We start from the raw sequence: 24,929 nt of genomic DNA, 5'->3' as shown, positions 1-24,929 counted from the left end.
TATGTCTCACCAGTATGGAGTTCCCTGAGTCCTCCTTTCTCCCCTTTTTATAAATGGGAGTGATATCCTGTTTTCTAGTCACTGAGACTTCATCTAACAACTGTAACTTTGCAATGGATGGAGAGAGGCTTGTCAACCACCTAAGCCAGCTCTCTTAGGACCCTAGAATGCATGTCATCCAGCCTCATATCTTGTATTATTATCTTTTCATACTAGCTTCCTTGTTGCCAAAAAAGTAAAGTCATGGCATGGAGATTTATTTGCTATGCTTAAGAAGATATACTTGTTTTATGTTAATTTCTCTGATTGTCCTGGGATCTAAGACTGAAGTCCTGTGATGGTTTGCTTACCTTGGATGAGTAGATGGCATAAAGATTTTGGGAAGATGACAGCAGGGAAACATTAAACTGTTCTGGAATATCACAAACAGCAGGAATCTTATACTGATCTGGACCCCGAGTATGTAGGACCCCTTCTGGAGAGTACTTTAATTCTTCCATTGTGTAAAGTCCAATGCCTTGAACAAAGGCACCTTCAATCTTTAAATAAGAAAAGACATAATATTTATGTACCTATGTATGTTAAGATGGGGCAAGAACTGATTTGTATCACTGGCTCTTAGAAGATCAGTTTATTTCCTGTTTGCCTAAGAGGATTTTTCAACACTTTATGGCTACTATGATGGGAAAAGCTTTCACACTCTTCTCTCATACCAGAGACAAGTGCATTCATGATGAATGATGAAGTCTGTGGACTAGCCTACAATGAAGAAAGGTGTTTCCATGCTTACAGGCAGGAAGGTAGATTAAACAACATGAGAAATAAGAGGATGCGTATCATAAACAAGATTTAAGTCCAGCAGACAGTGAGCACATACACATGAAGGAAGTACTACAGGTTGACACGAGAGATCGTGGCTAAAATTCAGGCCTTGCTGACACAAATGGAGAAAGAGTGCAAGTAAAGAACTTGCTAATATCATATGTTACAGGTTAATGTTTTCTGAATTAATGGAGAAATATTCACTTCAGCTAAGACTATCAGTTTAAAAGAAATCAGACAGCAGGAAATTCTTGGAACATACCTGCCCTATATCCACAGCTGGATTTATGCTGCATCCAATGTCCATAACTATGTCTGTTCTGAGGTTCTGTTAATAAAATTCAGTGTCATGTTACTGATAGGATAGAGTCATAAGAACACAGTATAGGTTAGAGTTGGCATTCAGTGGAATAACATACACTAGAATGCACGCTCTTTCATACAAACACAATTTCAAAGTAATCTCCCATATCTCATTACAAGCAAAATGAGCTTGTCTCAGCTTCAATGGAGTTTTAGCCAGAGCCAGCCATCACAGATTTTTTCCATTTTCACAAGGAAATAAGTACATATAGTGGGTGTATGATCAACAGGCTATGACACTTACCTGTCTAAATGGTAAGGAACTGGAAATACAATATTAATTTTGCTGTGATTTGTTTGCTGACTAGCAGGGAGAACACAGGAAGAGAACATGTCAGATGTCTGCCATAATCCAAAAGTTGAACCTTTATGCCAGTTGAGATTGCACAGATGTCATACTGTTCTACTTCCAATTTGCATTCACTCTATGAATATATTTATTATCATATGAAAAAAGGTGATTTATTCATGCAAAACCTGAAAAGCTGTTGGAACAGTGAGTGACACAAAAAAATCTAGAGGAAGATCATTCACATTATTTACAAAACTTACATGATGCTCAGTTATTACCTTGTGATCTCCTGTTAAACAGTTAATTTCAACCTCTGAACAAGCAGTTCCATAAAGAAAGTATGTGAATGGCCGTCCTTCCCCTTTCTCCCAGTCCATATTTGCATCATAACCTCTGATGGAAGACACGAAGTCCACAATGAATAATGAATGTTTGTATCATGAAAAAGCACGTAAGCACACAAAAGTTTGGAAATATTTCAAGTGAAATCTAAAACAACAAGTGCATTTGGTTGCCAATTCCAGATGTGTGTTCTAATGCTGCCACTTTTTTTTCCTTTTGTAAAATGCACTGTGATCACGTTTGAGGGAAAAAATGAAAATACAGCACAACTTATAGGATATATAAGTTAATAAACTATAAAAATAGTTAATTCATATTTATTATCACAGTAAATAAACTATAGCCTGCTTTGCGTATTTGCTGTTTTGAGCAGCAGTCACTTTCTCAATATCTCCTGATTTTCTAATGGAAGCATCAAGGAGCAAATATGAGATGCAATACTCTGTTGCTTTCTAGAGAATCTGTACAGAACCAGCCACAAATTAGCATTTGAACGCTACACTCCAACCTTGTCACATATCAAAGGCTTACATAAAGTACAAGCTGAGCTATTAAGAACAATTGGACAAGGTCTCACATACACTGAACTGTATTGTCAGAAATTAGTCCTGGTATTTAAGACCATGTATTTTATAGGAACAAAAATACTTCACCTAAAGTAGCCAGTAGCCGAAAGACTCACACTTTGTTCAAAGGCTTCTTTAATCTGTAAAATATAGCAAGTTTTGTTGTAGGTCAAAGAAGGAGTCTAGAAGGAACACAACACACATCTAATTACTTTAAAAGAAACGATAAACATGTTTAGCAGCATGTGTTGCCTTAGTACTTAACCAAATTCGAAGGAGCAACCTTTTGGTAATGCAATAGGGAACAGACTTGTAAACAGCAGTGTTCTTACAAAATCTTTATTGTTGGTAACACCAGAATCAGAAAGGATCCTGCTTTACTTTCCTGATCAAACTCAGTAGAAATGGCTCCCCCTTTGTCAGCTGAACAGATCTGGTTGATATGTCACTAAGACAAAAGATCTGCATGACATATCTGCATAATGACAGTTAACAAGAGAGAAATGCTCCTTGCAGTATTGTTCTGCCAGTTGCTTAATAATGAAATATGAGGTTCTAAATCTATTTCCTTTCAGTGATGTTAGATTTATGTAGTTTACAAGTTAAGAAGTTTTGGATTTTTTAATACATTAATTTAAATTTATTTACTTTGCAAGTCAAAATTATTATCTGCATTGTTTAACATTATTTATTAGGTTAGCTATTGCTGCTAATGTTTTAGGCGTGCCTGAATTATCCACACTGATTTGGCACATAGATCTGGCACTGAGAGCTGCCAGTTATCAAGTTACCATATGTATCCCAGCATTAATTGCTGCTGCCAGGAATTTATACTGCCAAGAAAATATTTTTATTTTTTGCAGTTACTACAGTATTTAATCCCAGGAGAAGAAACACCCTAGTGTGCTGATCTGTAAATGCCTCAACATAGGGACTGTCATTTTCATTAGACAGTAGATAACAAGAAATATTGGGTCATCAGAAATAATGAACATGCTTTCTTTTAACATACTAATACAGCTAGGTTCACAGCCATATCTTCATAGAAATAGCTGATGTAGCAGAAAAAAAAATAGTTAAGACAATGCGTTGCCTAAAATTATCTTACCACTTCAAGTGGACACCAGATACAGGCCATTAATATGAATAGCTTTAGCATTAATTCTGTATTACCTTACAGTAAATGTAACTAATGTTATAATGAATTACATAGCAAAGCAATGGAAGCAAGCATTTCTACTACCTTTCTTGCTGTTCTGTAATACACTACACATAGCAGATGAAAGTAAGAGGTTGAGAAGGTTTCTGCTTAACTGTGAATTTGTGATTAGTGAAAAATAAAGAACAGCCTTGTAGGAAAACTGGTACTGTACACACATACCTTGAAAATCTTCTTGTAACACTCTGTTTAAGTTGAGGATAATCACACTATTGCACAAGCTAATATTTTATCTGTATAAAAAACTCCAGAATCTCCAATTGTGACACCACAGATAGTTTTCCTTCCTTTCCAGCTAGATATGATGTAGGGAATATTTTGCATGCATCCAAACAAAGCACCTACATTCCAAATATTCTGTGAATCAACCTGTTTGAAAGCGTTTAGCTTTAAGATTATCAGTCTGAGAAGATTAACAAATGACAATACACGTGTCACAGTTTTTGAAAGCACACACACACCTCAGAGGTTTCACGTCTCTTACCCAATCATTCCAGTTGCCTTTTGGGTTCTTGTTAATGATAGGCTGCAGGCGTTTCAGAAGAGTTTGGCAAGCATCCTGGTTGTGGAGAGAAGTCAGAAGAAAGCCAACACAAAATTAACAAACATAAATTCAGCAAATACAGTACTACTCATGATACATTCTAGTTATTGCTTAGTTAATATATCCTTTATTGTAGTTCAGAAAAAGTGTGGCAGGAGTTGTCATTTTAACTGTGTAAGAACAAACCTTATAAAGGCTTGAGTTAAAAGGGCTTGTATTGGTACTAGTAAGTAGATTTAGAACAGGAATAAAATACAGAACTTGTATAAGACTAGTTTGTTTCTGTCTGAAGAAGCAAGGGGTTGGCCAAATGTAAGCCTTTTGAAGGAAAGCTCAGATCATATTCTGAAATTTCATTAGCATCATTACTGAGGTATTATCAATGATTAGTATCTTTTTCTTGTCAATCTTTAGCGATAATCTCAAACAATTTCCATGGAATTACTACTACCTAAAGTTTGGCAGGCATTAAATACCATGAGGAACTAAGTGTTAAGTGAAACACTTCACCTTCACAGCCATGCCGTTGACATCCGTCCCGGCAGATCCTACTGAAGCACACGCATTAGGAACAGTAGTTGTGCTCGTTTCACAGAAGTGAATATATGACATTGGGATGTTTAATTCTCGACTAGCAACCTGTTTCAGGAAGCAGAACATATTCTTCATTTCAGAAACATTACTAACATTTCAACTACTCCCCAGTACTTGCTAGAAATCAGTAGTATAAGGAAAGAAACTGTTTTATTAAGTTCTCTTCTAACCTGCAGCTGTAGTCATTCTGCTGAGTCTGTCAGTACAAAGAGACAGAAAAGGACAATGTTTTAGGTGCACTGAAACTCTGGATTGAGATTCTAGAGTCCAACACTCAGATCCTGATTTTTCGGATTACATCCTCTATGACTGAGGATAAATTATGCATGCCAAGATCCCAGGCTTTCATCAGCTCACTAATTATCTTCAGAGATTATGTCCCAATTATTCCAATTACCCAGTAAACAAAGATGATGGTGGTAATATCACCTCTTTGGACAATATAGTAATCTGATTACTGATTTCTGTTTTGTTATACAATAGGGATTATAGAACTTTCCCCAAATGATCAAAAGATCTTACTTCTAAAAAGGGCCCTCACATACCACTGGAAGAATAATCTATGTAGTTTCTCTACCTCTTTTCTTTTTGCTATCCCTATCACCTTTGCTTTCCAACTCTATCAATCCAAAGCAGCAGGGACAATGATAATGAAGAAACTGTTAATCTGGTACACTAAATATGTAAGAAGAAAAATTTCCCACTGTGTATTACATGCAAGCATAAGTTAATGGATCATTTATTACCTGGATCATTTTTGTATGAATTCCTTGTCCCAATTCAATTCCACCATGCGTCAAAAGCACAGACCCATCTGTATAAATATGAACCAGAGCAGCTGCCTAAAAGAAAAAGAAAATTATTTAAGTGAGAAGTTGTTTCATAAGTTAATGGATCAAAAAAAGAAAGGAGTTTTATACTTAATGCTTTTGAACAGAAGGTGACATTTTGAATGCGATAATAAGCTTCACAAGAAAATGATAGAAATCCTTGGAGGACTGCTTTTTGCTATTGCTAGATCCTGAAATAAAGTCAGACTTAGCAATAGAATCTCAATAGTTTCAAAAAAAAAGCTGTAAGAACCTCTGTCATTGGTGGTTCTAACTGATAACTGAGTGCCTTTGGACACAGGAGTTTTGACTGGCTGCCAGTGCTAGACACAGCAGGAAGGCACTGAATGAGATTTTCCTCATGGATTCAGAGGGAAGTAGCGCTTTAGACTACAAAGGCTCTGTACAGGGACAGACCAGTTTAATATGATACAATGACAACAGATGACTAATTTTCTACTGATAAAATGTTATTCATTCTGAAAAGTAATGAACACCATTGTGAAACAAATATACTGAACAAAAATACTGCTGACCTCCTTTTCCTTCTTGAATTCACTCTTTGACAACTTCAGAGGGTTAAGTCTAAGAAAAACCTCCCATATTAACCCATGGTCAGAAAGAGTAATTGTAATCACTCCTAAAATACTCTTGATCAATCCTTTATCTATATCACATCCATAGAGACCAAGCTGACTTTTAAGCACGCAGAGTTTAAGCTGCCTGGGTCCTGAAGACCAAACAACTATGATCTCGGCTTGCAGACAGCTGGAAGCTAGCACAGTCTCCCAGCAACAACTATTAGGAGAACCATACCTTTCCAGAAGTTGAAATATAACACTTTTTTCATACTATAAGGTAGAATAACTATAATCTACTACAAGTGAAAAGTTTAGCTTATTTATTCTTTAGAAAAACTAACCTGAGAAAGGTAACGTGAGCCTAGTCCAAATGGAAACTTCATTGGAACAATGGCAATCCCTTTTTTCTTCCAGTAATTCTGTTTGTTAAATTCCTCGATAGCTGTTCTCCTATTGTGGTATGCAGATTTCTCCATACATTCATTCCAACACCGCATTAAGTTTTGTGGATCAAGTTTTTGTTTGAAGTGTGTTTGCTCATCCTCCTTATACATATTTATTTCCCTAACCTGAAACAATAAAATTAGCAGATACCACAACCGCATTAAAGTTAGACTGACTCTATGGGAGAACTAGTAGACAACTAGTCTTAGTTTATTTTCTATTTTTTGAACAATTACCAGTTTAGTTCAGTTTTAAAGAACATGCTACTCTTCAATCATCAGACAAAAAGAAAGAAATTGTATCACAAATCATGTTGAACTTAGAAAGACTTGTTCAAACATTGGAGCTAATCCAAATAATTTTAACTTCATAGATTTCATTTCAGGAGAGATGTCTTTGTATTCTCACTTTTTCTGGTGATAAGCCTGTTTGCTCTGCAACTTCAGTTATCCAAGTTTCTGTCACCAGACCTGATTGAGGAAAACCAAATCCTCGGAATGCTGTGTTTGATGGCAAGTTTGTCTTGCATGCATAAGCCCAGCATCTCAAGTTGGGAATCTTATATGCATTGTCCATTTTTAATAAGGATACTTCTGCTACCTGAAGTAGGGAACAAAAAAACAGAGGCAAATTTCAGAACAGTAATTCTTTCAGATTCACATTTAAATCTTCCTCATCTCATTGAAAGACCTTCAGTTTTCTGACAGTCATTAAGCACACACACAAATCTTTTCAGTCATTTCTCAAGCAGCATGATATTAATTTAAGTTCTTTTCACCTGATATTCACAGAAAACAGAGGATGTTACTAGTAGTTGAGTGCCAGTAGCTAGTCACTAGTTAAAGATATAACTAATTATTCGCTTTAAGATTGGTTTTGCTTCTGCTTCAATGTCAAAAGCCATACAGAACTAAAAAATAGGTGGAACAGATTTAAAGCAACAGAAGCTGTGAAAGAAACTGATGAAAGAATTCTGAATTATCTTGTCCTATCAAAATGCACAGTTAAGGTTTGGTTCCAGTAGAAAACCTATGTACTGCAGGCTTCTGGTTCTTATGTAATATTTGTTGTTGGTGGTTTGTTTGTTTTTTAGAGGTTTTACGTGACACAAAAACACAAGAAAAGGAAAATCCTATAGTAGGTATCTCTAGTTAGACTTTGGTACTCAATATCAAAATAAATAAGCCAAATTTTTTTAATGTTTCATGGTCAGGCCATTGGCTCTCTTTAGTGCTAAGCAGATTTCTCAGAATGGTAAATTTAACCTTAAATTCCTACAATTTCTACTGTGCTTTAAAGAATAAACTTCAAAGCATTTCTGTATATAAGCAATCAAAGGGTACTGCTGTAATAACTGTGCATATGGATAATGCCATACAATGGTACATTTTCACTTGGGGGATATAAGTTGAAATGTTATTTGTGGGATAAAAACAGAGGGCATATTTTTCTTGTTACAATCACAACTTTTATGGACTTCAGAGAAAGTGTGTGCTTGAAGCTCAACCGTCTTGAGAGGGTTATTGATAAACCAGAGTTATATAGTTATCTAGTATATATAGTTATACTACAATGCTAAGTTATGCTCGAGTTTCTTCCTAGAAATGTCTGTTTTAATCTTGATGTTTTAAACATGGATTATTCTGCTAAGCCAGTCCAATTTTCAGAAAGAGATTAGCAGCAATAGTATGAGCAATTGCACTGACAGATTTCTCTGCACAGAAAATACCTTTAGGCAGGACAGTAACCCATATAGGCAGTAACCTCAAAAAATGTTTCACTTACAGCTAGAATAACCAAGCACAAATAGCTAGTGATATTTTGTATTTTGTAGACCTATTAAGCAAGGAACAGTTGTACATAGCACAATAACTGCAGAACTGGGACAGAAATGCACAGAGCTAGTAACAGAACAATTATCACTATGTTTATATTCTGAAGGCTAGGGAAGATTTGCTCAGCTTTGCAGACACAAAGCTTTATAGGCACAAATATAGATACTACATATTTTTAAATGAACACATTGTTGACACGTCTGCAATGGGAAAACAAGCCTTAGAGCCCATGTATGAAGTGAACGTGTAGAAAAATATCAAGAAATTGACATAACTATACAAGGAAATGTAAACTGCTAGTGCAGATGTTTCAGTAACAACAAAGACCTTACACCAAATGACTATAAGACTAACATAACACCTGTGCAATTGAGTTTGACATTCATCATTTTCCAGCTAATGATTTCTCCATGTTATAAGGTTTGTCAGATTATAAAATCCTTACCAGGACAGATTCATCAGGGGTGCATCCTCCATTAACATAATATTTGGCATCTACAGCTTGGATCCTACCATCATTCATGAAGCCAACCTACAATGAATCACCAATTACCTTAGATTTTTGACACCCAATTATTTATTTACTGTTTGTACATTTTGCAAATGAATCGAAGCAACATAACGAGGCTCGCACTGCAACATTAATTTCTGAGCAGTAAAAGGACAACAGAGAAAAAGCACAGATACAGAAAACAAGAAGCCTATCGGTAAAGGAAGAAGCAGGGAAGTCCAGTGTTTTTTTGTGTGTTGGCACACAGATGGCTGAAGTGTCATCCAGGAATGCCCACAGGAGGCAAATTCCTTTCTAACTATAAGAATAGAAGGCAGATGCAGTATGACAGTTGCTTATGTTAATGATTTCAGCTGTTACCGTTAATGATAGTTGGTGAGTTCTCAGCATGAGCTACAAATCTTTCCCATCTTCAGGGATGCATCTTAGACAACTCCTTCTGCTTTATCTATGTATGCAAGATTGAAATGTAGACAGAATTTTCCCTAATAAACTGCTCTGAGTAATAGCATTGTATGCGCATTGAAGACAGAAATTTCCTCCAGACTGACTTTTCATGCATCACACTGTTTCTATGAAAAAAACAGCTGCTCCTTTGTGTGAGCTTAACTGCGTGTAGGGTTTAAAAAAAACCTACTGAAGTCTGAGCTAGCCTCCTTCCAGGTCCCAGGAAGAAAGGCTGAAGAAGATATAAAAGGAAAGAAATGAACTACAAAGCAAAACTCTGCAGAGATAGAGGCTGAGGCAGGTTGTAAAGCAACTTTACCTCTTTATTTCCTGGCTAGTAGTTTGTTTTTAAATGGGTCATTATTATTCTAATTAATAGAAAAAGTATTAACCAGTAACACTGAACTCTTTATTCAAGGAATACAATCAGGTGTTTTTTCACCAAATTCTTGAGGTACTCACTTTATATTTGCCAATAAAAGGATGTCGACCACCAGTGATTAACATATCATCTCCCCGACTCAGAATAAGACGGACTGCTCTGCTAGTTCTAAATCAACAAAAGAAAAGTAAGAACTTCAGATAAACTAAGAGATATTATTAATGTTATTAGCGTATTCTATTAATTAGAAATCCAGAACTAGCAATGCATAGAAGTATGCACTGAGCTTTAGTATAAACTGAATTTTAATAGGCTTAAATACGTGCATAATGCTATTTCCAGAGTTCATTTTCTTTTGCAGCTACAATCATGTCAGAATTTTTTATCTCACCTCTTGAAAGTTAATGAAATTTCAATTTTACAATTAAATTGTGTAATATGTGCTAAGAGCAGTTCCATTCATGAACTCTTCCACTGTCACAGCAGGATCCAGTTCACTTCTGCATGGTTAATGTCATGGTTTGAATGCATATACAAAGCTTCAGTGTTTAGGGACTGGTCTTTTTGAAATGGTCAATCATTTCAATGTTACTTCTAACTTAAGTTAACTTATACTACTCGTAATTTCTTCAAGTCCCTTCAACTCAGATGAGACTAAAGCCACTTACTTAAGCATTCTAATCAAGTGAACAAATAAATGATTGAAAAGTCTCACAAAATGTATACAGTCAGGATTTTAGGACTTTTTGGCTAGCAACTTTGAGAAAGGAAAAGGCATTTTAGACAAGATGTAAAACTTGATTCACTCAATTTTCTCTTCATATCCCAATATACACACATCACACTTACTTGTTTGCTGCCACTGAAGCAACTGATGCCAGTAAACCAGCCTTCAGCAGTTTCCCACCAAAAGCTCCACCAACTCGTTTAACATGGCACATGATCCTGTTTGCTGGAACACCTAAACTTGCAGCTACCATCTCCTGTAGAAACAGTTCTACACCAGTATCAGGGCTGGCTTTTAGCTCGAAAGTTAGCATTTGAATTAAGAACCTTTTGTAGAGAATGGCTATGAAGATGTCTTGTTTGTCTGTTTTTAAATCAGCTCGCAAGATTTTTTCCTTTTCCTTAACTTAAAAAGCAAGCAAAAGAGAACAAGAAGCACTCTGCTGTGTTTTCATTCAAAATGTCTGCCATGGAGACTGTAAAAGGTCATGGATGGAAGTAAAGAATATGCGTATCAAAAAGTAAACAATTTATGTATGAAAAACTGAGCAGTTTCATGTACAACAAGAAGTCATTTTAGAATATAGCTAAAGTTTTTATTAAGAAAAGCATTAGGATGATTTTAACTTTTAATTAAAATAGAAGTTTTGTTTTCAATAAATGAAAGCCTTGCTAATATCAGGCATGTTCTTGCTTTGATTGTGTAATATTCATCATTTTCTCAAGGTTCCTCATGCTTCTTGGCTCTTGTTAATATGGTAATGGAAAATGAAAAGCCCGGTTGAACTGGGCTGGGTGTTGAACACAAAATGACAGCATTTGTTGCGAAATAGTATCAGTTTCATGCACCATAGCCATTGCTATACAGACCATATGTTGCATCAGAACTTGCTTTACCATTATGACATAGAGCAGCAGTCTTCCCTACAGCTAATAAGTGTTGCTCTGTCCCTCATCACAACGACTGCAGGGTGCTGATTACTCCTCACCTCAACAGAAGCTAATGGAGAAACTCCACGGAGAGTTTCCCACAAGCACATTAGTAGGGCAAGATGTTTGTTCAAAGTAGAATAAGAGACATTTACTTCCTCCTTATCAGCACAGAGTGGTCAGTGTACATCAGGATACAGCAGTAATACAAAGCACATCCCATTGGATAATCCAGATGTAAAAATTCACTTTCCCACTGGTTATAAACTGCTAAGACGGATTTGTAAACCACACTCAAAGAACCCTACTGTCACCAGTTCAATAACTTTCCTCTGAGAATACTCTGTATTACCTGGATAAATGCTGGATGCTGTGTTGAAACAAACACATCCATTTCTTTATCCTCTCCTTTCGGAATAACAAGCACACTCTGAGTCTCCATATAAAAGTGTTCCTGTCCCCCAATGTGAATCTCCCCTGATCCAAAGAAAAAAAACAAAACTATTACTGAAAGCAAAGGACAGGAAAAAGTGAACCAGGAAAAAATACTGCCCATCACCATGCAAATCCTGGTAGTCAGTGCCAAATCTTCTGATGCATCTTGTACAAAAGGAGCAATGTTTCAAATAAAAACAGGTCAAACTCTTCATAGGTTTAAACTGGTCTTCTTCCACTGACATCAACAGAACTTGATTGATTGCATAGAAATATTGCCTACAAATGTTGGCAATATGAAATAAAATGGAGATCAATTAATCAAAGCATAGACATATTGAAAGCCATCAAGAAGATAAAGGCACTGGAGAACAGAATGTTATAATAAGAGGCTGAGAAAACTGAATTTACTTGGCCACTAGAAGAAAAATTTTAAGGGCAGATTTTAATGTTGTCTGTAACTATCTAAATGAGAGGGAGTAGAGAAGACAGAACAGGACTGTTCTCAGAGGCGTGAAATGAGAGTCAATGAACAAAAGAAACTGCAACTTGAGATATGGTACAACAAAAAAGTCACCACAAAGGTGGTCAAACACTGAAACAGGCACTTGTGGAGGTTGTGGAATCTCCCATCCTGGAAGATTTTCAAAACTTGGTTGGACATGGCCCTGAGACTCCTGTTCTAACTGGAACAGTTTGAGAGTGAGGCTGGATTAGACAACACCCTTTCAACGTAAATTAGTCTGTGATTCTATCTGAAGGGAAAAAGATGCAGAAAACTTGAGCAAAGCAGGACCTCAAATCTACTAGGTTTAATCACAGTTTCATTCAAGAAAGCCAAGAGCCTTCTCAGGCTTTATGGCCACATATGACACCTCTGAAAAAAAAGTCAAATTGGCACTTGAGGAACAAACAGGAAAGACCAAATACTGACAACAACTTGTTATCAAACATATTTCTGCAATGTACCTTCAAGTGTATGATCAACAGTATCAAATGCCTTATCAACATTTCCTTGTTCTAATTTTCTTTTTGGCTCAAAGAATGAGTTGTGCTTTATAGCATCCTGCAGTAGAGAAAAACAGAAACAGTTATTTAGTGTATTTTGAAGGTTCTCAGTTTGTCATGGCAATTTACTCTCAAGAAGAAAATCCTTCTCTTCAGAGACACAAAATTTGCCGGCCTTTAGAAAGAAATTACTTCTATTTTTATATCAGAATGACTATTCTGTTACACTCCATACACATTAATTGAACAAGTCATAAAGTGATTGACAGAATATTAGTTCCCTGTGAACATGTCCTTTGCTCCTTACTTCCACCTATCTCTGTGAGTTCCACATCACATTTCCAAGATTTTTCTCACGTATTCCTCCACCAGTTCCTACATCTCCCGCCTAGCTCCGTCAGCTTCCTAACTAGAAAAGTGCTACAAATAATCATGAATTAATTGTTCAGCCAACATACATATCCTGGCTGTCAAGTCAATAGCTACTAAAAGAATTAGAAATAACCACAGTGCTCATTACTTTTTCCATACTTGGAACAATACAAAAAATTCTTTTTTCCTACTCTTATTTTTATTATTACAAAACTTGTGAGACAGTAATACTTTTGAGACTACCATCCATACATTACAAGTGGCCAGAATAAGTCAAAAGTTTCGGAAGTTATTTATAGAGTCACTGTCAGACTAGTTAATTGGATGTTCAGTTTCACCTTCATTGCTTAGAAAAACATGCTAAAAAACCAAGTGAGGAACACAGACTTCTGCTTTCATTATCTAAACAGATGAACAGTGAAAAAGCAAGAGAAGAGAAGAGGTTAGTACCTCAACTGTTAAGATCACAGGTTCCAGCACTTCATACTCAATCTTCACTTTTGCAGCAGCTTGTTTGGCATGAGCATATGAATCTGCAGCTACAGCACAGACAATCTGACCCACACAAATTACCTATAAAATACATATCATATAGTTGAACAGTGGATTTAAATTACTCCTGAAATTCTTCTTTCACATAACAACTATCAGTGTTTCCTCTTTTTGAATTTTGTTTTGACTTAGGACTTTGTATTTTTAGATCATCCATGAAGCTAACAAATTATAAGAAAGACTTGTATAGTTGGGGAACCAAGAAAGAGAACGTTTCCAAAAATCAGCAAGTGATTTGGTAGTCTAAGTGAAATACACCCTCCCAAGAACTCAGATGATTTTTTGAGATTTAATGTGTGTTCCTTTGATTTACACATACTTCTCTTGGCAGATTAGAACACACATCAGCTGTTGTAAATTAAAAAAAGGAGTGGGGAAATAACTTGTCACACTAATCTCCACTGGTCCCACTCTTCTCTACACATGGTTGCAGCCTCACCTCGAGTATGATGTACAACTTTGGGTGACAAAACATAAAGGACAAAACTATTACAGTGCATTCAAAGGAGAGAAAGCAAAATGGTGAAAGGTCTAGATGGGAAAACATATGAGGAGCAGTTGAGGACTCTTGGTTTCTTCAGTCTAGAGAAGGTGAGAATGAGGGGAGACCTTGTCATGAGCTATAGCTTCTTCATGAGGGGCAGCAGAGGGGCAGGGACAATCTTCTCTCTGGTGACAGCAACAGGACCCAAAGGAATGTCATGGACTGGCATGAGGGAAGGTTCAGGCTGGGTCTCAGGAAAATGTTCTGCAGCAAGAGGGCATTCAGGTTCTGGTACAGGCTCCCCAGGGCTGTGGTTACAGCACTAAGCCTGCTGGAGTTCAAGAAACATTTGGACAACACCTTGAGTTATGATTTAATTTTTAGGTAATCTTCTGTAGAGCCACAGGCTTGATGGCTCCCTTCCAACTCTGACATTCTTTGAATCTATGCCATATGTCTGACATGATTCCCTGACATACACACTCAAGACTCAGCAGGGAAAATTTCATTATAAAGACCTGAAGAAAAAATGGTAGAAATTAAGAAACTAATTAACAAAATAAAAAAAGATTGTTTTCAAACCTTGTCTCTTGCAAATATAATCTCTGGATCATCAGAGTAGTGAAACTCATTCATAGCTGGTACATCATTAGCTGTTATGATGTCAAACACACCTGGTTCCTTCAGAGCCTCTGAGGTTTCTACAGTTCTAATTGTTAGATGGAAAGATAGAATGTAATTCATTAGCTCTACAGAGTAGCACATAGGGAGTGAACACAATCAGACACATTTTTTGTACAGTCAGAATCTGCACATACCGTCAGAATCATACATGTCTTTTTCTTCTATCCCTGGTATGCAAAGAAATGATCAAAGGGAATTAAAAATTCTGGTAACCTGCTGCGATTCTAGAAAATGCTCTAAACAATTCAGGATAGTTATCTGCCTGTTAGGTTGCCTAAACTATATTGATTTCATAAAAATCTGCATAATTGCAACTCATTAAGACTTTACAGCCTACACAAATATCAAACATACAAATAAACACTCTACTAATTGATAGTTCATGTAAAGAATTATGACAGAATTGACAAGACTGGTATAAATGGAGACTGAATGGAAACATGTGGGTGTGGGGAGACCAGAAAAAATTTGCAGAAGGTCTGTAAGAACAGCATGTTTACAGCATCTATTTTAGCAGGTCATCGAGATCCCAACATACCTACAGGCACCTTACCTGGATATGCAATTCAAAAAACAAAATTGAGCAAATAAGTCCTACTGACCCCTACAGAGTTAGGGGGTAGAAGGGATTTCAGCTCTTAGATGGTACCAAAAGGAACAATATCCAAACCCAGCATACTATCACCAACCCAAGAATAAGCCAGGATGTATGACAAAGACTCTGTAGCTAGCAACTCCAGTCCTCTGTCATCACAAGTAATCTTGACCAGAGCACATGGATACAAGTCTTGATGCTTGAATGTTGGGCATACAATATGGGCATTTGAATTTTTGTACCTTAATTACGGAAAAAACTGTTCATATACCAGTACTAAAGTGTAAGTGAAAATAGTTTCCTTTCGAAATTAGATCATCTTCCCACCTTCCTCTCTTACAAGACTTGTATGAGTGTTACACTACCTTGCTGCAATGTTGTAATGTTATTTCCTACATCTCTTTTTTCATAATAGAGTTGAGATTTCAAAGCTATGTTCATGAATGTTTAAGCGCCTCTTTGCACTGCACAGCTCAGCACTACATAGGATGTACCTAGGTAACCTAGGTAAGGTGTGAATACTCTGGCTCACTAAACAGAAATAGTTCAACTTCTGTAGGATAGTAATATGAAACAATATATGTAAATCCAATCAGAGCCTTCTACTGGAGTGACAATAGGGGGCCTACAAGAAAGCTGGAGAGGAACTTCTTATAAGGGCACGTCGCAACAGGACAAAGAGAAATGGTTTTAAACTGGAAGAGGGTAGATTTAGATAAGAATTAGGATTAGGATTAATTAAGATTCGGAAGAAATTTTTTACTGTGAGGGTGGTAAGGAACTGGAAAATTCTGCCCAGTGAGGTTGTGAATGTCCCCTCCCTGGAAGCATTCAAGGCCAGGCTGGATGGGGCTGTGAGCAGTGTGGTCTAGAGGGCAGTACCCTTGCCTTGAGCAGAGGAGTTGGAACTAGATGATCTTAAGGTCCCTTTCAATCCTAACTATTCTATGATCGATTCTGTGATAATAATTGCTTCCATCTGTGGGTATCAAATGTGTTATTCTGTATACACATAATTCAACTTTATTACTGTTATAAAAACATCAGACTTCATAATAACACTTTCTTCAGATACACTTGGAACACTTACACAATCTTAGCATGAGCTCTGGAACTAGTGACAACAGCCAGGAAGAGTTCCCCATCCACAGAAGGAATATCGTCAATGTAAACTGCTTCACCAGTGGCATGCTTAATTCCAGACTGGTGCATAATAGGCCGTCCCACAGGATCTTGGGGAGACTGACTCAGTGCTACATCCTGTACCATCAAAAACAACCCCCAAAACAGTTAAAAAAGAATGCCATGTTAAATTAATTAGAAAACTAATTAGAAAATAAAAAAAGAAATAACTGTATTATCATCTCCAGTTTCTATATTGAAAACAGATGCAGAACTAGACTAAGGTTTTCTCCAATCACTTTTCCCAAGGAGTCTTCTAAGAACCTCGGACAAGTTCATCTAAACATCTGTTTTCCATAATCACATCAAAGTCACACAAAGAGCAGCGATTTTTTTCAAAGGCCAGTTTTCTCCCTTACTGATTGGCATCTTGTGGCTCTGATAATTTTTTGAATTATTCTCACATGTTTCTGTTCTGTATTCTACCAGTCTGTGCTGTACTAATTTCAACAATTTTCAATGGTTTGTAGGTGAAAGACTGTGATCAGTGTAAATCAGACAGAAAATGTTTAGATGGTTCCTTCTCAATTTTATTCCCTTACAACAGTATCTGAATGTCAGTCATGCCATATTAACCTTATTTTTCTAGGTTATACTGAAAGTTAATTTAGAGTTGCTAGATAATTCTGCCACACCAACTAGTTGTTGCCCACTTCCAAACCAGTTCTCCAGTTTTCTGGGTTAGTGATCACAGTTTCTCATTTTCTGCATTTAGAGCTAGTGATTTGCTCAGGTCCCAGAGTTTTTTTTCTCCTACAGCCTCCAGCACACAAGTGTTCTCACTATGCATTTCCCTCTCTTGCACTTTCTGGTACATTCTCTGCTATTAGTCCAAAGACATTTTTCACTTGACTGACTAAAGTTCCTCAAATGGCTGTCTCAGCAAATACATCTAAATTGATCTCATGTTTATCTTTCAAGACATGTATTATTTTTCCCCTAATTTAAAAATAAATAATTAAGAAGTCTGGGTGGAAGATTAGAATTTGCAAAAGTTAAATAGAAATGTAAAGTGACAAACTAACCCAGACGTTCTGGGTTTCTATATCTTCTGTGTTCCTCAGTGATGGCTGATCAGAAAAATAAATTGTGGCCATTTCTGTTGTTAAGTCACTCTCATACAGCTCAGGAATAAATTGTAGAAAAACAAAGAAAACTAATTTCCTTAACCTTGGATCTTTTGTTAATTTTGTACTGCCCTTACTTTTAAGGTAAGTCTGCAGAAGCTGTAGATAATGATTTAAACAAATTTGAAGTATTTAAAACTAACAAGTTATTCTAAGAAATATCTAAAATTGAAACAAAAATATTTCCCGAGATTTCATTTTAATTTTCCTTAGGTTTCTAATTTTTTTTTTTTAATCTGTATTCTTAGAAAAGAAAAGATCAAAACCCTCTCCTTGCCGGATTTCCAATCCAGGTACCATCCCTAAGTCCCCAAAGAGCTCAGAAAATCCAAGATCTATTCTCTGCTGCCATCTACTGCTGACTTATCGTTTAGCACTCTGAACAGATGACACAAACTTCATCTTGATTCCTAAATCTACACTAAGAGCCCTCTTAAAGCCTAGGAAAAGTGCATCTTGAGACAAAAGTGTTACTGTATCCTTGGACTTGTCAATGTTTTTTATTTTTCTCTCAGATTTTTTAAATTAGGTTAAACACAGCCAAGTACCAGCTTTAAGTGGGCTGACAATAGGGTTTATACTTATAATTTATCTTTGGTGAGCTGTTTATAATTTAGTATGTCCACAAGACAAGGTTTTTATAATTTACATACACTTAAAATCAAGCACTCAGTGCCTGTTGCTCTCAGTCCTTAGGAAAATTTATACCTGTGTTCTATAGTAGGCAAGAACATTTACTTTTTACCAAGTCTCACAAAGCACAGAACAATCTTAGAATGAAAGCACTTGCCTCGTATATTTGTATACTCTGGGGCATTTTGGTTCGGAAGTCTTCTAGAACACTCTCATATTCCACAGGTATCCCTGGATAGTGACAAGGGTCCTGAAAAGGAAGTAAAGTACTATTAAAGCTCACATTTCAAATAGTAAAGCTAACAAAAATCATCAAATTCAAGCTCTTTTACCGAAAATTCTTTCAAGATTCCCACAGTTTAGTCTCTAAAATGACAACCTGCAAAGAATTTAGAGATCTAAGATTTCACTGAAGTATATTTATATGTGTGTTTAAAGTAAGCAACATAAAGTAGAGACAGTCACAAGAGATTTGTTCTGAGATCTGATCAAAAGCAGCATAGAATAACTCCTGGTAACAGTAAATTTAGAAAATTATCTAAGTAATGGAAATAGAGACAATAGCTTAAGGTAATACAGAAAAGAAAGGCAAAAGGAATGTTTTTCCTCAGAGCAGATTTTAGACAATAAATAAATAAATCATGGCTAGAATGTACTGGGCCAGTGAAATTTTAGAGTCCACTTCACCCATTCAACAACTCATACAAGAAGGAGGGTTGGTTTAACACAAATAGTAGTTTTCCAAAGACTTCATTTTTGTTTTATTTTTGTTTTTGACTACAAACAGATGGAGTAAGAAGACTTCATGCATGTTTCCCTTGGATCTGAGATCTTAATATTGATATATTTTTGCATTAGCCTTGCTAATTGTTCATTTGTTTTTTTACAAGGCAAAAATATTTGGGCATCTAAATGTTAAGCAGGCAATCCTCCATAAATCTCTAGGATTTAAGTGCTTACATTTTTTTTCAGTAGATCTAAATCCTAAAATAAAATATTTAGCATACTGTACAAACTGTAAACATAAACATACAGAAATAAACCCTTCCATTTGACTGATAAAAGGAAAAACAGATAATCAATTTACCATTGTCTTCAATGACTGCAATACTTCCAGGAAAAATCTGTAGAAGAAACTAACTATCAATGTTTTTTTGTATTTTACTTTTCCATCCCAGACTGACTCCGGGAGAGTTATTTCATTGAGGATTAGCCTGGAAGCTTCATCCAACATCTGTTCATTCCAGTATCTGTCAGAAGGAACAATACAAATATCATCAGACTAGGGCTGACAAATAAGTAAATAAATAAAGATAAAAAATAAAAAGAAAAGAAAAAATAAAGATAAGTAAATAAACACCTATATGTCAGTAATGCCTTTGTACATTTTGCTTACAATGAAACCAAAATATTGATTTTAATGATGGCCTTCGATTTTGAAAACAGCGTTGGTCAATGTCACTCATATAAGTGAGGTATCTTAAGTCAATGAAATTGAGTCCTATGTCAGAAGAAAGTTGACTCAACACTTACCATTTATTATTACCCCAGAGATACTGCCCCATATTTAGAGAAAAAAACAAGACAATATTGCTGCAAACTAGAGATGCTTTCAAGGGATCTGGTGAACTGAATTGTTGTTCCACATTTTCTGACAAGGCTTTATTTGAGTATCTCAAACACAGTTAATTCTGTAGTTACGCAATGTTAGATGTCAAAATATAAATATGTTAGAATAAATTTAAGCACATAAAGCAGCTAAAAAAAAAAAAAAAAGGAATTCTAACTAGCACAGCAGTTGTCTATTAATTGCTAGAACAGTCCAGTGGAGATTCACTTAGATTTTTATTTTAGGTTTTATGCTATTTGAATTATTTGTAGATTTTGCTCTCTAAGCAGCCTTGGAAAGATGCAGCAAATAGGGACAGAATGTCAGGAATCAACTTCAGAAATTATTATGATCTTATGGATGAAAAGAAATTGAAAAGGTTAACGTTTGACACATCTGAAATTCTCACTCCTGGTATCTATTAGAACCAAATAAAAGAACACTCAAGTTATAACCAAATCAACAGGACCCAGCATCATTTCCCAATGCTTTGGTCCAGGTACAGAGGTGACTGTATATACCTCAACTACCTATTTTGCATCTCATATCTTACATCTCTCTGCGGGTCTCACACTTGAGTGGATTCTAAAACACAAAAATCGTGGAATGTCATCATTCTGTAAATGACCTGACCAGGTCATTCACTTGAACACACATTTCATCAGCCACGCAAGTATCGTTCATGCTCCAAGGAAAAACAACCAAGTTCTCAAAATCCCTTTATTCTGCGATGTAGAAAACACTGAAGAATTTTACCTTCCAATAAGTGTCCGACAAGTTTGCTTTGCACAGATTGTTGTTGAGGCGGCACCTCCATAGAAAATGCTCAAATCCTTAATTTTGTCTGTACCTTCTTCAAAAAGGACTCTCATTCCAGCACTAATTATTGGGAGAGCATTTTCTCTTCTTGGTGCTTGTCTAAATGCAGAGACATACTCTCCCTGAACAAGATCAGACAGAAATGAATAACCTGTAGACATGTAAGCATCTGAAAGCAGAACATACTTTGGCACTGCAAGAAGCAAAAGAATAAAAACAGGGAGCACAGATTCAACACCCCAAACACTTAGTATCATACACCTCTGTTGATTTCAGTAGCTTTGTATGACTCTGATTTTCTAGCAGCACATTCTTGAACTTCTGTTGTCTACGCAGTTCAGATGTCCAAACTTTCTCACGTTAGTTGGAAAATAGGGATCTTGTAGAGGGAAGGATGAGGAGAATGAGACCAAAAGCTCAAAGGTTCGAGGTACTGGCTAACTCAGGGAACATCACCTCTTATTCTCTTCTAAGATCCCATATCCACCATTGCAAACAACATCTTTTTTTATTATAATTCACTTCAGAAACATTGTCAGAAGCACAGCACACATGCCCAATCTTAACTAATTTTAGGAAAAATCCCTAAGAGGTGACAATTCTTATTTGCCTACTGCCAACCATATCACAGCTGAGCAGGCTGTGTTGATGAAGACTATGGCACCTTGCCCAAGAACCAAGTACTGTCGTTAAATACTAGCTGTTGCTGTTGTCCTCATCATTTTTGCCTAAATATCACACTCCGTCTATCACCAACAACTTGCTGAGTTGTTGCTTTTAGCTGAAACCGGGCGTTAGCATGACACTGACAGGATCAAATGTAAGAAATCCAGAAAGTAAGCTGTAATAGTATTACTTTAAACATAGGCATTATGCCCCACTCCTGCTGTATATCTACATCTCTAAATCTTCATGTAGCAAATCTAAACCTGCTGGTGACTTACCTTCCTAGAATGGGGAATATGGACAGAGACTAAGATCTCTTCTGGCATAATAGCATTGTTACCAACTCCATCTGCAAAAATATCACTCAAAGGAATCCATCTCTTTCCTCCTAAAACAAAAATTAACCCAGAAGCTTTTGTACAATTGTCCTAAAAAGACACTCATTAAAAAGTTATGGTTGGCAGGAAATGTATGCAAATTTCATACGTAAACAACAACTTTAGAGTTTATATAACATCTTCCCAGTGGTATATTCTACAAATAGGAGTACTCCATATTCCATAGTATCATAATTCCAGAGTTCTAAAAAATGGAGAACTATCCCTGCTTCGTAATCTTCTCTACAATGCTACTGCTTCTCTTCCCCACTCCTGTCAACCTCTTCTAAATCTCTTTAGCTACTGTCATCACTACCTTTCCTGCTAAAGTAAAAGGAGTGAGTAAGACTACCGAATGAGAGAGAACCGCTGTAAAAATGTAGAACTGACTTCTTTTTATTATCTATTTGAACCAACTCAAGACTTTCTAGAATCAGATAATCTTCTGTGTCATTCTTAAGAGTTTCATGTATTAAAACCACCCTCTTATATTCATTTAGTCTGATACTGTAACACTGGTTGTTTCGCAGCAGAACTATTTTCCTCATGTCTTTTCATACTATGTATAATGACAACACAGGAGCCTATTCTCCTGAGAATAACATGTAGCATTCAAATTGCATTCCTAAAACACAACTACTGTAACAGTAAAGCTTTAATATAGAAACTCTGATATTTTTCAGAGTTTTGAATCTGAAAAGTAATACAGTTAAAAATAGCAGCACTGGTGTTTCTGGAGTCTTGCCTTTGCAATTTCATATAGAACACGCTTTGTGTAGATATACTGTCCAATTCCTCTGAGAGCCTGTCAGGATGTGGGAAGATGCATTTTCTCTTACACTGTAACTAAGGTAAATAATAAGAATGAAGAGTGTTTCTGCAACCTCTTTTTCTTGAACAACCCACTTTTCCTAGGTTACACTGAGTATCACTTGATAAAGAAGTACATTAAAAACCTGTGAAAATGTTGGGCTAACAGAAAGAGATGTCTTCTATTCATCACTCAAATAAGAAGGCACATCATTAGAGTTGTTGAATAAGGGGATGCAAATATTTGTGCTTTCACTTGTCAGAAGACATTCTGACATGTATTCTGACTTCCAGCAGTAAACTATGCAGGAAGAAATCATGGAAATCATCAGCATAATTATTTTTTGTGGATCTGTTCTGTTTGCACAAAAGCAAAACTATAAAGAATATTTATTTCATGGTGCTGAATAAACTATTACATGGTCTGAAATGGCAACACATGCTCAGTCTAGATCAAGGGCAAAAAGAGATCTTAGAATCATAGAAACAAACAAGAAAGGACATAAGACATTTGGAAAGAAGGAGAGCACGCAGTTTCAAGGCACAAGACAGTTGATGCTTACCAATAGTTTCATTGCTCTTGTAATGATAAAGAGTGCACAGGGACATGAGCTAACAGAGGGAAGTATACAGTGATGGAAGGAAAACGATGAAATGGAAATGGAAGAAAAGCGCTGGACTTGCAGCTCCTGAAATTGAAAGTTCATGTACAGGAAAAAAAAAGCTGGAGTTCCTGTCAAGGGCCAGGGCATAATTTTAAAGCTAGCACAAAGTACCAACTACAGAGAAACCTACCAGTGGAGTGGGCTACTCAAACAGTGAAGCTTTAGTAATGCTTTTGGTAATTCACTGCCCACAAAAGGACATAAGATGCAATTGGTCCCAATGCTCACCTTGACACGAGAATCTCTGATGTTCTTAAGTTTGTATGTAAAATGCTTCTCTTCCTTAACAAACATGCAACAGCCATTATTACCCAACCTCACATCCCATACAGTATCATCCTGCACCTCCCGCACTAGTACAGAGAAAGGATCTCTCTTACCTCTGGAAGCCAGATTAAGCATACAATTGCCAGCTGCCAGAATAGGATTCAAGTCTGAGGTTGATTTTCGACTCACAATGTTTCCACCTAATGACTTGGGAAAAAGAAAAAAAAAAAGTTATTTCTCTCCATCATCTTCACATTTTCATTATAACAACATACCATAATGATCATCCATATGTTTAGGTGCAATAAAAACTCTAAAACATGCACTGAGAGAAAATATAACAGCTAAAAAATTTAAAATTCAAGTTTTACATGTGGTCAGAAGCAATTTCACAAAGTTCCTGTTCCACACATGCAACTGTTACTGAAAGTAATGTACAACATACAGCAATATTTCTTATCTGTTCTCCACCTAGTGTTCTTAACTGCTGCAAGACAGCATAGAAAATCTTCGTCTTCTCTTCAGGTAACTCTGAAACTGCATTTCCCAAGACGTCTTTCACTAGAGAGAGACTGCAGGCCGCTCCTACAGTTAATCCTGTAACCAAAATATTATGAAAGCATAATGCAACTATTCATTTATTGACTGTTTTAAGCTATGTCCAAACTACAGCCATGTCTGCTCACATGCAGTACAGGCAAATAGGTTTTGCATGCTAGGGGGACTCAGTTTAGCAGATTGAGGGTAGAGTTTCATGAAATGATGAAACTAAGCTAACGATTCAACACACATACTAGAAGAGAACACTTTTCTCTCCTTCCATTTGCTTTCCTTGCACCATCTTAGTCTAAATAAGTCCTTGAGTGAGGCTTCAATCAAAGGTGAGGCAATTTCAACAGGCCTCTTCTATTTTTAAACACCTTCTATACGTATTATCATAGTTACTGTCCTAAGGTAGCACTTGCAACAAAGTAATTCTAACACTAAACATGGTATTATTTTTCCTACTAAAAAGATAAGCAAATACATATAGCTATAAGTTAAGTAGTGATAAATTATTATATCAAGATTATACTTTTTACATTTTTCAATACTATAGAATGGTAGGAAGTGCCTTTAAATTCATATTATTAATAGGTTTTAGTTATGAAAAGTGAGAACTTTTTGAATGGGCGCTGGAATTAAACAAAAAATACAAATCAAAGGACATATTTTA

The 24,929-nt window shown here is 36.2% G+C and overlaps 1 protein-coding gene across 1 annotated transcript in view; it reads right to left on the bottom strand.

Moving 5' to 3' along the window:
- AOX1 (aldehyde oxidase 1) overlaps positions 1–24,929 on the bottom strand; it is a 40,119-nt gene that overhangs the window by 4,374 nt on the left and 10,816 nt on the right. The window contains exons 11-33 of the mRNA XM_065750370.1: positions 24,159–24,310; positions 23,827–23,920; positions 21,873–21,982; positions 20,866–21,050; positions 19,588–19,750; positions 18,658–18,750; positions 16,649–16,818; positions 14,862–14,988; positions 13,694–13,816; positions 12,833–12,929; positions 11,781–11,905; positions 10,622–10,755; positions 9,853–9,940; positions 8,878–8,964; positions 7,006–7,197; positions 6,495–6,722; positions 5,489–5,584; positions 4,659–4,787; positions 4,089–4,163; positions 2,473–2,525; positions 1,756–1,870; positions 1,085–1,150; positions 351–539 (exon numbers count right to left, since the gene is read on the bottom strand). Of these exons, the coding sequence (XP_065606442.1) occupies positions 351–539; positions 1,085–1,150; positions 1,756–1,870; positions 2,473–2,525; positions 4,089–4,163; positions 4,659–4,787; positions 5,489–5,584; positions 6,495–6,722; positions 7,006–7,197; positions 8,878–8,964; positions 9,853–9,940; positions 10,622–10,755; positions 11,781–11,905; positions 12,833–12,929; positions 13,694–13,816; positions 14,862–14,988; positions 16,649–16,818; positions 18,658–18,750; positions 19,588–19,750; positions 20,866–21,050; positions 21,873–21,982; positions 23,827–23,920; positions 24,159–24,310 (2,891 nt within the window). The remainder of the gene's footprint in view (positions 1–350; positions 540–1,084; positions 1,151–1,755; positions 1,871–2,472; positions 2,526–4,088; positions 4,164–4,658; positions 4,788–5,488; positions 5,585–6,494; positions 6,723–7,005; positions 7,198–8,877; positions 8,965–9,852; positions 9,941–10,621; positions 10,756–11,780; positions 11,906–12,832; positions 12,930–13,693; positions 13,817–14,861; positions 14,989–16,648; positions 16,819–18,657; positions 18,751–19,587; positions 19,751–20,865; positions 21,051–21,872; positions 21,983–23,826; positions 23,921–24,158; positions 24,311–24,929) is intronic.

This window comes from Cyrtonyx montezumae, unplaced genomic scaffold (assembly GCF_038088225.1).
Source record: "Cyrtonyx montezumae isolate F1298 unplaced genomic scaffold, pur_monq_1.0 scaffold_7, whole genome shotgun sequence".
Taxonomy (NCBI): domain Eukaryota; kingdom Metazoa; phylum Chordata; class Aves; order Galliformes; family Odontophoridae; genus Cyrtonyx; species Cyrtonyx montezumae.
Note: the sequence above shows the minus strand (reverse complement) of the source record. Positions and strands in the feature narration are given on the sequence as shown.